The sequence below is a fragment of the Zalophus californianus genome, chromosome 15 (assembly GCF_009762305.2).
Source record: "Zalophus californianus isolate mZalCal1 chromosome 15, mZalCal1.pri.v2, whole genome shotgun sequence".
In the NCBI taxonomy this organism is placed as follows: domain Eukaryota; kingdom Metazoa; phylum Chordata; class Mammalia; order Carnivora; family Otariidae; genus Zalophus; species Zalophus californianus.
The window spans coordinates 61,993,444-62,007,005 of NC_045609.1; the positions used below are offsets into that span (position 1 = coordinate 61,993,444).

At 49.7% G+C, this 13,562-nt stretch overlaps 1 protein-coding gene across 2 annotated transcripts in view; it reads left to right on the forward strand.

Moving 5' to 3' along the window:
* The window catches only part of CNNM2 (cyclin and CBS domain divalent metal cation transport mediator 2), a 147,960-nt gene extending 134,398 nt beyond the window's left edge, over positions 1-13,562 (forward strand). Inside the window, exons 6-8 of one of the 2 annotated variants that reach the window (XM_027591590.2) lie at positions 656-721; positions 4,404-4,588; positions 5,304-13,562. In XM_027591590.2, the coding sequence (XP_027447391.1) occupies positions 656-721; positions 4,404-4,588; positions 5,304-5,513 (461 nt within the window). In that variant the 3' untranslated portion in view covers positions 5,514-13,562. The remainder of the gene's footprint in view (positions 1-655; positions 722-4,403; positions 4,589-5,303) is intronic. The other variant, XM_027591599.2, reaches the window with a different exon arrangement.

Below are 13,562 nucleotides of genomic sequence, written 5' to 3' on the forward strand. Positions count from 1 at the left end.
CCAAGAGGTAGGACTCCTGCCAGGGAGAGCAGTGTTGATTGGACTTTTCAATCAGACGGACCTGTAGCTCTCTGAGTAGCAGTGATGAGGATGACTTTGGTCCACCGTTCCCAGGAGACCTGTGCCTAACGTTCTTTTACTGTCTTCTAATACTTTGAACTTTCAAAATATTCCAAAACAATTCAAAATATCAGGCAAAATTACAAGACTAAGGATGTCTGTGAATTGAATAACTAACTGCTTTGCCACAGGGAGGGCTGCTGTAGGCTCTGTTGGCGCGGGCGGCTTGGGTCATGCTCTTGGGTCAGTTGATTAATTGAGTCCCCCTTTTGTGTGGCTCGTTGAGATTTAAATCCTTAAGAAGAGCACGTTTTGAGCTATAAGCCCCAGTAGAGTATTAATGGCTTAAGAGATTTCTAGGTTAGTAGAGAACCATTTGAATAGGATTTCTTCTGATTTCAGGCTCCGTATATTGCTCTTCCTGGAAAGCAGCATGTGTTCCTTTTTTAATTTCCATAATATCATATAGGCTTTTGCGTTTCTGGAATTGAATGCTCATATTAGTAGAACAGGTATCCACTCCTGTCCCCTGAGTGCAGAGATCTCCTTTCTTGCCTTTTGATATGGTCTCACCCTGTTTTTCTCCATTTTTCAGTTCCTTTGTCCCTGTCTCGTACCTTTGTTGTCAGCAGAACAGAGTTGTTAGCAGCAGGTTCTCCAGGTAACTCTGCATGTTTCCTTTTCATAATTCTTCTGGTTGCCTCCCTTGACACCCCGCCAAAGTCTTGGCCGGCCAGATCGGTTCCCTTTATGTGGTCGAGGTTGTTTGCGGTTTTTCTTGGAGGTCTCAAACTCTCCACGTTTCCAGACACGGTAGTGAGCTGTCCAGGAACGGAGAAGCCCACAGCAGTCATGGGAAGGGTTCAGGAGCCTGGCAGGCGGTGTGTGGGCGGGAGCAGTGCTGACCTGCAGAAAGCGAGCACGGTGCTGGCCTGGGTCATCACTGTTCCCTGTCTGGCCCACCCACACCGCTGACCTTGGGCTTTCAGGGCAGCACAAGGGGGCTGCTCTTGGTTCTTTGACCTCAGCAAAGTCAGGGTGTGGAGTTTGCAGAGGCCGCAGCGTTCTCGGTTCTGTTGCTTTGGTCCTTGTCCCAGCAGCCACACGAACGGGGCACGTGCGTCCCCGCCTCCGACAGGCAGGTGGCCCTGCTTGTCCTGTCTCCTTTTCTGTTTTGAACGAGTGCTGTGCACATTCCTCCCCGGCTGCCCGCCCTGCAGGAGAGTTCGCTCATGCCTGCCTAATACGTCCAGCAGCTAAAAAGAAAGGCAGAGGTTAATCTTTCTTTAATTAAAATTGCGGAGCTTTTGGGAGTTGAGTTTTTCTGTATTTATTTCGTTCCACACAGCTTATATCTTAAAATCTGATGAAATTGGCGTTCCTAATCCAGGTTCAGCAAAACTCTCAAATGCTGATATTTAGTAAAAGAGGCAATACTTGTCCTAGAAAGAAGCTAATGTTCCCTCAGGTCTTTGCTCTGAAAAAGCTGGGGGTGTATGGGGATAAGATCTTATGTGTAGGTCTGTTTGAATCCAACCAGCTGGCGGAATAAACATGCCTGTGCACACAACATACGTACATATGCACAGAAATACATATTTGTGTGTCAGTACCTGTGTTAGTGTGTTTTCTCCCCATTTTGTTTGCCAGCATCTGCCACCTATTTAAAATACCACAAGTGCTGAACAAGAGTGACTTTAAAAAAGTGACTTTTGGGTGAAGCTCACAAAATGTCATTTGTATTTTACTTTTCCCATGGAACTTAGAGATTTCCGAGCCGTGTCCACTCTATCTGGTCCTGTAATAATTAAAAAACAAAACAAAACACCATTTTGTGGGTGCAGGCCTTCAGGATGCTGGCATTATAATAATTTGATACCGAATAGGTGGAGGTTGAACTAAACCAGTGATTTCCAGCCTATTCCAAAAGGTGCTTTGTGGCTCCGATGGAGGAGGCTGGGAGTGTTTCTTTACAGTACCTTTCTGGCTTACTCCTAAAAAGAAAGAATTCCTAGGCGCTGAGAAGGCATAAGAGGAATTAAAATGGAAATGTTTTATCATAATTATTATAAAAATTTGGCACATAAATTTGGCCACAAAACATGACCTGAACTGGGGGCTGGCCACTTTTAAAGTCTTTATTCTCCTTGGCGTGAATACTCCTGTCTCACTGCATGTTCACGAAAGGCTGGTCGCGCGGGGTCCCTGTCACGCTCGCTGCTGTAGAAGGGGTTCTGGGAAACAGGGTCTGCTTCCCCACACGGCGGCCGGGACGCTGGGCAGTGGGTTCCTGGCAAAGGCGAGGGCTCATCTCACAAAAGAGATGAGAGGAAATGGACTAGGGGTCTAGATACCTTGGGGAAACCAGAGAAATTGCCCTGTAATCCTCTTGAGGAGGAAAGAACAGGAGACTCAGAAGTAGGGCCTCTGACGTCTGCCTGCCAATGCACAGTCTGATCAGTAAGCAGAGTGCCCTTTGAATGTTTTGGTTTTTTAACCTTTAAATTATAACATACAGACGTTTGTAGAAATGGTGATGTGATTTGGGGCTAAAGCCCAGGGATACAGTGGGATCCCTTGTTTCAAAAGAACAATTCCATCTGTCAGCCCGGGTGAGGCTCTCACAAGTACAGAAAGGCTCGGACCTGAGGTTGGGCACCTGGCGGACAGGTGGGGGATGAGGCAAACAGGAAATAGAATAATGTTAACTAGGCTTATTGACAGGGTATTTGTTAGGTGTCAGGTGCTGTGCCAAGCACTTTGTACGTTATCTCCTTTGGAGTCCTCATCAGACTTTATGATCTTCTTACAGATAGATAGGGAGTCTGAGACTTAGTAGAGTTGGGTCATCTGACCAAAGTTCCCTTCTGCTGAAGAGAAAACGTGATAGGTTACTCATTTGCCTTGTTCTTTCAGAAGAAAAGTAGAAGCAAGCAGAGGAACGGCTACTCTGAGTTTAATTCTGAACAACAGAAAATCTGACAGAATTGTAGGGGAGGTTGTGCTTGACAGTTTCAGGAGAAAGGGAACTGACCATTTGAGGTTCACTGAGTACTTACCACGGTTTGTTATGGTTGTCATATTTTAAGAGGGACGTTTACTGAGTGGAAGGAATCTCACAGGGTGGTCGGGACAGGGTAAGGAGTGACAAAACATGATGTGAAGGACGTCGAAGTATTTAGCTGGACGAGAAGAGGCTGAAGGAGAACACAACCATCTTCAGACTTTTCAAGGCTCTTTCAAGTAGCAGAGGAGTGGCGGTCCCTCAGGGGAGCTCTACGGATGGAGGGAGAGACTGCCATATCAGTCCGAGGGGTGGCTTTTGATGGGCGTGATGGCAGATGTGGATGAGTCGAAGGGCAGGACCAGCCGAGGGCCAGCTCCTCTGTGGGAGCATCTGTCAGGGGCATACTGCAAAGACGGACCGGCCTGATCGCCATCAGAATTGGTCCCCTCCTGTCCTGTGACATTAACGCAGGTCAGGGCCTGTCCAGTGTGAACACCCTCTTTAATATTTACTGAACAGATTTGATTGGAAAAGCAAAAATGGAGGAAGCTTTGATGAAAGTGAGGGTGCATTTTATTTTCAACAAAATGTACATTAGAAGCTACAGTCAACTTGCCTTTGAGAGCAACAACACTAAACTCACTGAATTTCCTTTCACTTTGTTTTAACGTATGAATACTGTCCATCTCCTCAAAGACTCCCGCAGCACCTACGGTCCCTTAAGCCTTTTAAGAGTTTGGTCTTAAAGTCTTCTAGTGTTCCCGAAACACTGAGACACACTTTGGCTGCCTGATGGGGATTTTACTGGGGTCAGAGATAAAGATAATAGGTTCAGTTGGGGGATATGGTATGAACAGACAGAACTCTTTGGATCCCTTTAAAACACATATTGAAAAAAAATAAAAAAGAGAAACAAACTGAAAAAAAAAACACATACTGATTTACAAACATTCTCAAGAGTACTTTGCTTTTGCTTCTGGCAAAATAACAAAGTGCTGCCCTCCCATGCCCCATGTTTTCTTTCTGGGAGCTTCTGTGTCTCCCCACAGCCTGTGCATTTCACGGCACTCGGGGATGCTCCTGGCCCAGGTGGTCAGAGCCTGGGGAAGGACTGTGTGTTTGCATGAACAGGGCCGAGCAGGGGAACTGAATGGACCCTTTGCTGACGGGGGCAGGGGCGGGGGGTCCTCTAGGTGGTGAGCTGTACGATGCTCAGGCATCTGGTATAAGTTGATCGAACTGGTCTATTTCTACTTTTTATTATTTGGAAAATAAAGAGCTGACTGTTCTATGTACCTCACTTAAAAGGTTCTGGGGTTTGTTTTTCCTTTTCTAGGTGAAAACAAGTCACCTCCTCGCCCCTGTGGCTTGAACCACTCAGACTCTCTGAGCCGAAGTGACCGGATTGACGCGGTGACACCAACACTGGGGAGCAGCAATAACCAGCTCAACTCTTCGTTCCTTCAAGTCTACATCCCTGACTACTCAGTGCGAGCCCTTTCTGACCTTCAGTTTGTGAAGGTAAGAGAAGAGCGCATGGTTTGGCTGGGCCCGGCCACTGGAGGTGACCTGCCACAGCAAGTTGTCCGGCGTCCCGGTCCCGGCCCTGGCCCTGGGCTTCCCCCTTGTCGTTTGGGTGCCCCACCTCCAGGTCCTGTGCCCGGCTGGGACACCGGCTTGGGGAGACCTTCTCTCCCTGGCTCTGACAAAAGAGCTGCCAAGTCAGAGGTGGCTTGCTCAAGGAGTGAGAGCTGGAGACAGAAAAAGAATAAACCTTTTCCAGCGAGTCCTCATGAGCTCGTGACTCTAGTGAATCTGGGTGGTCCCCAAAGGGCTGAGATCGGAGACCCTGAAGACTTGCTGAGATGGGGTGGGAAGAACCCTCTGCTTCTCTTCTGCCCCGAGACAGGGTTCTTTTCTTAGTCTGGAATAAAGACGTCTTTTGAACCAAAGAATGAGCCAGCTTCAGCTGATGGAAGCCTATCTCCATTTTCCAGTCTCTGTGAAATTTTGAGACGAAAACTTGGAAATGGCTTATATCAGTAAAAACTGACTTGTTCTCCAGAGTCCACTTGAACTTGAAAAGTGGCTCAGTTTATATTCGAGGATGATATTTTCCTAGAAAAACCTGTGCGGGCATTTTGGGGGACTCTAACATGTAATACAGTGTCGGGACAAGAACACCTAAAAATAAGCGTTCTCTTGGTTTGTCTTCTGTACCATCTTCTGGCCCCAGATCTCAAGACAGCAATACCAAAATGCCTTGATGGCATCCCGGATGGACAAAACTCCTCAGTCTTCAGACAGTGAAAACACTAAAATTGAATTGACTCTTACGGAGCTGCACGATGGGTTGCCAGACGAGACTGCCAACCTGCTCAATGAACAGAACTGTGTGACACACAACAAGGCCAACCACAGCCTGCACAGCGAAGGGGCCATCTAGGGCGCCCCCCGCCGACCCTCACCCCCCACTCCCAAGGCCCCAGGCCAGCTGACCGTGAATCCCATTAGTGTGAGCTTGTGTGCCATGCTGCATCCTGCAACATCCTGAGACCAAAGACTTTGTCCCCTTCCCGGAAGCAGCGGCAGAGGATGGCGAGGGCAGGAGCAGAAACTAGAGGTGTGACATCAGCAGCTAGGGCATGGCATTCGAGATTTTGGAGATGAACTTCTTCCACCCAAATAGAATCATGTTTATTTTTTCAGTTGTACCTTTTATCTTTATTCACTCTCCTCCTTCCTCAATCTGCATGAAGTTGAAAATTGTTGCGGTTTATTTTTATTTTTATTTTTCCAAGAGATCATGTTTTTAAACAGTGTCTTTTGCAGAGTTTTACGTTGTTTTGTGTGAACTCTGCCGTGACTCCATGACGTGACCCGAACCGAATGGACTCGCTCCTCCTCCCTCGGCCTGCGCGGCCCTCCTCGGGCGGGGCGCGCCTCCTCCGTGCCCAGCGGGTGTCGCTGTGGAACTTGAAGGATGAATGAAGAAAACTGCGGTTGCAGACCTGCCAGGTCTGTCCCACTGTGGGGCGGAGGCTGCGCGGGGCCTGCAGTCGCCTCCGTGAGCTCAGTGTTGTTTTAAGTTAATGTTTAACCGTGTCCCTTTCCCTCAGAAAGGTTTAACATTTGCTTGGAATGTGATTTTTTGCTCCTACTCTAAGGAATTTTTATCACCAAAATGAATGTTAATGAATTTGAAGCCCATGGTTTATCATTGGCAAGAGGCAAGGTGACTTCATGGCGCCATTCCTCCAGCCTGGATTCTCCGGCCCAGCCAGGCCGCCTCCCCAGCCCAGCGCCCCAGCCTCCAGAGCGCCGCCACCCGCCTCCCCGTCCTTGCTCTCGTTAACCCAGGATGCTGCTACACAGATGCCAAATGGAAATCTTCCAGAGGGCCTTTGAGTAACCGCGCGGTGTGGAGTCGAAGCTCCTCCCCTTCCCACCGCGATGACGTTAATTGTCCGGAAAGGAGCTGGGCTGCCCGCGGCGCGCTGGGCTCTGTGCCCAGAAGGCGTTGCCAGACCCAGGTGTTTAAAGGAGGGAACTCTGGGGACGACGGGCCCCCGCCCCTCCTCCTCCTCCTCCTCCCAGGGAGCCCCCTGTCCCTCTTCCCCTCTGTCCCTGGGCTCCTGGGGCCGAGCGGTGGCTGTGGTCCTCGCTCGAGGACCTCTGTGCCTCCCGCCTCAGATGCGGCCCACGCCGGAGAGGCTGCCTGTCCAGCCCCGGGTCGGTTTGGCCCCAAACAGGGATTCAGAAACCAAATGTGTGTCGTGGCCGTTTCGTGTGTGTCTCCGCCTTACTTTAATACCAAATTCATCACGTGCAGTGAAATTAATGTCAGGAGGTACTTCTTGAGGGACCGAGTTCTTACCGATCTTATCTGTTTTAAGTGTTAGCCCAAGGGATAGCGCGTTCTGTCGGCGACGCTCGCGCGTCCGCGGTCACGCGTGGAGGATTGCTACTCCACGCTGCCTCTAGTCGCTGGGTCTCCTGGTCGAAGGGAAGCCCCAGGCCAAGCGACAGTTTCCTTCTCCCTCCTCAAGGTAGGAACGTGTCCCTCAGCCTGGGCTCTGGGCCGAGGGGAGCTGTGGCTGGGGAGTCACCGGCAACATGGAAAGCGGTTCGGTGGCTCCAGTGTCCCAGGCACGTTTACCACAGTATTTCCTCCGGGGTGTCCCCGTCCTGGAGGGTCTTCCTCGTCAGGTGCCACGCCCCTTAGGGTCACAGGGGCGCCCCCTACGCTGCTGCTGGCACCCACCCTGCCGCGAGCCCCCGCAGCTCTGTAGCTTAATGTTAGTGGGACCCCGGCCCACGAGTATCCCCTTTTATAAACAGATCCGCCCAAGTTAAAAGGTCCCAGTTTCTAAGACGCATCGAGCTGAGCACAAGCCCCGTGTGGCATGGGAACTGGGACTGTCCCCAGTGTGCGCAGAGACGAGCGTTCCCCCTAAGGAAGCGAACCCTGGGTCTTGCAAGGGGACTGCCCTCCGCCCCCCGCCCCAACAAGCACACCGCTGCTCCGGGCCTGGACAGCGCTGGCCTTCCTGGTGGTTTGGTGGAGCCCGGCCTGCCACGCCGTGCCTCCTCGGACTTGCAGGATCTCTGCCCCCCTCAGCCTCTCCCTGCCGATCTGTTTGTCCACACGTGGCCTGTCTCAGGGTGCCTTGCTTCTGGAAGGAGCTTCTAGAATCAGCGTTAATGTGTTGGGTCTTTGTCAGAGCCCCGCCATTCCTTTATGAAGTCCTAAAGCTCTGTGAGAGGCGGGGATTGCAGCTGCTGGCTCCTTGACTTCTCACCACGATCATACCTGCCACGCTACCTGCTCAGCGTGGCGGCTTTTAGGGACATCCGTGGAGCAGTGCTGGCCGGGACGGCTTTGCCGTGCGGGCTCCTACTCCAAGAGGATGAAATTTTAGCCTCCCGAGATTGTTTTCTCCACACCACTCTTTACCTTGGATTATTCATATTTTATAACAACGGGGAATCGAAAATAATTCCCAGCTGTAGTTACATCTGCTTTGGGGAAAGCTCAAGACCCTTCGGATCACACTCATCGTCTTGAGTGGTCAGATTCTTCTCCCAGGCCCTACTTTCCCTCTGGAAACTACCCGCAGGCTGTTGAAGGAGAAACACTGGCTCGTGGCTTCACCGGGCAGCACGATGATTCTGGCTTAGAAGTTCTATGCAGTTAGATGTCTATGAAGGGGAGTCCGCGGAGAAAGACCCTCAAACGTTTGAGATCTCTATGTGCAGCGGCCGGGTCTTAGACCTGCACCGTGCCTAGATCCTCCTCCCCTGGGGCTGCTGGCTTTGTGAGTGTGGCGGGGAGTGGGCTGTGGCACAGACCAGGTGCTGGGGTCTTGAATGCTGCGGGAGCCCTCGTTGTCAGACCCCACGCCTGTCTGCGGTGGCTTCCAGCCCTGGCTCTGTGGGACCAGACAGGGCCGCCTCCTGCTTCTGGCCACTCTAGCGTCCCAGAGGTTCCACCTGAAACTGGATCCCTAGTAGCCAGATGTTCCCAGGACAGTCTGCTTTGTCTTTATAAATGAGAAGGTTTTGTTTTTTGGGTTTTGTTTTTTTTTTTCCTACTGCCCTACAGGTTCTTTCCCTTTATTTCTCTCTGTTCTGTATTCATCAGGCGAGCCCAAAATCATATATTTAAACTTTTAGGAAAACAGACCGGTAAGATGTGTATGTACGGCGGACATTGGGGTGCTAGTCAACTAGTTTAAGTCTTGGTTCTTATATGATTTGCATTTCAAAGGGCACACCACTTAACTCTGTTCTACCCTCCCTCCTCACTTCACTTAGGGAAGAGATCGGTGCCCATGCTGACATGATTGGCTTCCCCATGTGGGAGGAAGTGGGGCACCTCGCCATTTTCTAATGTTATTTTAAGGAACTTCTGTGCAAAGGTTGAATGCAGAACTCCACATGAATATGGAACATTAACTGTGAATAGATCTACCTGTGCTCTCCCCAGTACCATCTGACTAAAGGACCAGCTTTTCCAAGTCTAGGAAAATAGTGGTAGACACAAGTAGAACTGCATTACTAGGAATGGAAGTAATAGGAATTTGGGCTAAGCAGGGACCATGAACTTCTGCCCTCACATTCTCTCAGGTTGAGGAGAAGACCCTGGCCGATTGAGCCTTTGTCCTGGCTGGTCAGAAATAAGAAGAAACCCCAACCCTCTCATCTTCTGAAAAGCAGCCAGTAGCGATCTGTAGCTCTCTTTGCCTGTCCTGGGCCAGGATCCCAAGACTCCTCCAGGGTTCGCCAGGGGTGATCCCCAGCGAAGATCCCCAGCGAAAGACTCACCCAGGCTGGGGCAGGAAGGATGCTTAACAAAGAAGTAGCTGCCAGGGAGGGTTGGCTTGGCACCCACCACATGACCCAAGTTCTCCGATGGCATGAGCAACAGGAACAACTCCCCTATCGCTTTTGACCCCAGAGACAAGTTTTTCTTGCAGGGGGGTGATTGAGCTGGCAATTCAGGGTGTGGAGGCTTCTGGGGCGCCAGTGCGGTATCTGAGGACACAGTTTCTGGGTTGGGTTTGGTTCCACTCTAGGCTCTGGGCTAGTGGTGCTTCTGTGCAGCAAGGAAGGACCTTTGTGTGAGTTGTAGATTGATCCAGAGTTAGGAGGGATTTAGAGAATTAAGTATGAAAGTGGTTTGGGGTGATTCAGAAACTTTCTGATGTAAATTTATCAATGAGCAACCTACTCAGTGGATTTTTATATCTCAGGGCCATTTACAGATCTTTATCTTTTCATATTTCTTTTGTATTCAAATGGGCTGATAAAGAGAGATGAGTTCAGAGAACTCTAAGATGAGGTTCATTTGCCTCCATTTGAGGGTGAGTGGTGCACCCTTGCCAAGCTTGCTGAGGTCACTGTCCCTCAAGGCTGTGGCAGTGGGCCTTTTTCCTCTAACACTTGCATCCTTCCTGCAGTGAATGCCTACTTGCTGGTTTTCCTTCTGCCCTGTGTGAAGGGTCCAGAGTCCCTGGTCAGCCCGAGGGACGGAAGGAGGTGATGGCAGTTCACAGCAACTGCAGAACTTGGAGCAGCTTCCCTCCCGCCATCTTGGCCTGGGGACTGTCTTGGCTTCTTAGCCCTTTGCGGTTGGCTCAGCACAAGTAAGCTTTCTGTGTGTGCCAGAGCCACTGACCTCCTTTCACTAGAATTGTTGTAAATATCTTTTGATGGGAAATACCAGGCTGTACTTGAAGCGACATAGAAACAAAGGTTCTAGTAGCAAGAGAGTCAAGTTCTAGGAATTTGTATACCAAGGTTTTTATGTACACAGCTCCAACACGTACTAGGAGAAAGACTTGAGTTAGTATATGTGTCTTTGAGTTTGAATACCCACTTAATGTTGAGTTTAAACATGAACTGGAAAAATGGCTTGCCTCTCCTGGCAGGGTATCTTCTGGCATTTGCCCACATCTGACCAACACGGATTCATCTGGGAAGGGATTCCTTTGGGGCCAGATTCTTGTTCAGGTTCACCTTGGAGAGAATTATTACATAGACCTGGTGGGACTTGGGTGCCTTCCCTTTTTGTTGGAAGCCCAGGCCCCTTGGTATACATAGCTGGTCTCAGGCTCCCACAGCAGAAGGGAAGGAATAAGGCCTCAGGACTTTTATTCCCCAGAGAGCCCCAGCCTACCTTCTGATTCGTTAGTCCCCGTGTCTGAAGTCTGCTGTGAAGGTGGAGTGTATCAGTCCATTAACTTCTCTTATTTCTGGAGTCTTTTAAATCTACAAATGTATATGCTTTATTTTATATTATTATTTATTATGTACATATGCCTCTACTGTTAGTACATTGTGACTAAGATGAGATATTTTCTAGAGCCCCTCATCCGTGGAGCCTAGGGTTCTCTGGTCCCTTAAATAAGTGCCTGAGAAGGCAGTGGTTTTCTTTTTTTGTCATAAAGAGGTTGCTGCTCTTACGTCGACCCTAGCATCCCTGCCCCCCCTTCTTTTTGGGGCCCACCACTATTCCTGATGGGCTAGTGTTTGGGATGAGGAGGGAGGCTGGTCTCCTGTGTTATGGCAGGGCTCTCAAGTACCTCCGTGAAATACTTTAGAGGTTGTTTCCTGGTGATGGGGTCTAACTGCTGTGATGAGACCAGAGCCTTCTTCCTCATTCCCACCCTCCCAGGCCAGGTTGGCAAACTGACCCCACAACAGCGATGGCCTCTAAATTCCCACCTTGGATTGCAGAATCCATCTCTCTGTACCATGGAAGCTGCCTCCCCATCTGGGCTTCTAATAGGCCTTTTCATGGTTTTGAGGCCCAATGCCCACATTGCGTTGGCCCTGAAATAAGACCCTGCTTTGTGTCTGATTTTCATCCTCTTCGGCCTTGACTGTGTCATAGTGTACAATTTCATGCTTCGCAGCAGTGAAGTTTTCCGAACACAGTGTTCAGAGCTGTGTACATAAACCTAAAGAAGCACAGATGACATGTACAGGTTTCCTGAGCTGATTGTCATAATGAATGCATTTTATAATTCAAACGATGTTGTAGATTTACAGTCTCTCCTATTTATTTTGTACCAATTTATTTGTAAATTTTGTGATTGTTTTAAAAGGTTTTTGTTCATTTCTATTATTCTATTTAGATAAAGGATGATTTTCTGTTCACCCTTCCGGCGGATGTTGTGTTCCCTTCCCCCTCCATCTATACGCCACCGCCCTCGGTGCCCTTGCCCAGTAGCACGGCTGTCCCGGTGAGAATGCTGGTCTTGTCTGTCAGTATGGCAACACAACAGGGCATTTCTCTGGCCACACACCACAGTCTTCTGTGACCAGAGAGGGATGCTAGCACCGGGCCTCCACCTCTGCCATGGAGTCTGGTACCACCAGTTCCAGGGGGGTGTTCTCCTTGGCAAGGAGGATGGTCCCGTCGGAGCATTTTAGTTAAGGACCCTGAGGGCATCCACTCAAATTGTCCCACACTTGCCACTCAGTCCCTAACAGCACACAGGTGAGCTGGGCAAACGTCCAAGCTGTTTTTTCCTAGGCAAGACCAGAGGCCTCGTGCAAGGCTCTCCGCTGGCTCTTGAAGAGATCGGCTCCGGAGGTCCTCTGCTCTGCGAAGCTTAGGAGAAACGTGTGGTGGCGGCACAGGTGGTTCACTCTCAAGTCAAAAACATCGGGCCTGAGCGTTGGTGAGTCGTGTCCAGATGCTCTTGAGGCTGCAGCGGGCATCCCCCTTCCCTGAGAACCCAGTGTTGGGGCCCCCGTCCTCTTCTATCACCACTGCCTTCGAGAGTCTTCTGGGTTCCTTCTTACCTGCATCACTCAGGTGCTGCCAGACCCTGCAGATCTTCTGGTGGAGCTTCCCAGCCCCTGGGCGATTTATCTCCAGATCACGTCTTTCTGGAATCCTTTTTCCCTCCACTCTGTCTCTATTTTAAATTCACAGAGGCTCGTGCTCTTAGGGACTGGTCCCTTATGATCCCCACGGTTAAACCATGGTTTAACCATGATACACTTGCCTGTGGATGGAGACAGCTCAGTGAAGAACTGCTGGCGAGACTGGCTTTGAGACACACCGCCCTCCCCAGTCGTTACCCCGCGTTTCTTCAAAGTAGAATGGGGTAGATCTATATTCCAGTGAAGTGTTACCTTCTTGGGAGCCTGTCTGCTTTCCTTAGAAGCAGAGAAGAAAACAGCAAGCAGGGCCAGGGAAGGAATTCTCTGTCCAACACATCAAGTCCCAGCTAGCTATTTTGTTGTTTTTCCTGCCTTACTCACTTTGTCTAGATGAGTCCTGAGTTCAAATCAGGAAATTCCCCAAGAAAAGTAGAGGTGATTTTTCCTGCTGCGATTTTCCTAAGCTTTGTCTCTGTATCCGTGGGGTGCCCATGTGTCCGTTTGTCATGAAGCTTTATCATGAAGAAAAGCTCTGGGGTTCCTATTTTATACAACAAACTGTGCTCCCAGCACTTCCTGTAGACTCAGCACTTCTGAGGACACAAAATGACCGGCCAGAGGATCTTGTAGAAAAAAATGACTGGGACGAACTGAATGACCTTTTCATAACCTGGAGTTGAATCCTGAAAACTTTTTATACTTTAGGAAAGTAATACAAATTAATAGCAATAATTCTTTAGTAGAGCCAAAGACATTGAATTAGATGGCTAATAAGCTCCTGGGGTTTTTTTGTAAAGCTGTTTCATCCTTTTCCCTCCAAGATCCTCACATCTGCGCTCAGACTGTCACATCCCAAAACAAAGGAATGGTTTATGGGGCCCTTTCTCTGACATTCTAGTGGCATGCCATCTCCCCCAGTGGGGGACTCTAAGGCCTAAGGATACAAGGAGGAAGTTGTGGGAGTTCTTCGTCAGAGTGCTTTTCCTGCTGGGAGAGTCGGGATTGTGAAGTGCTCAAACAGTAGGCCAACGCAGGACGGGAATGTTTAGACTGAGCCAGCTTCCTTACTACAGTTCTGCTACATCATTGACTTGAG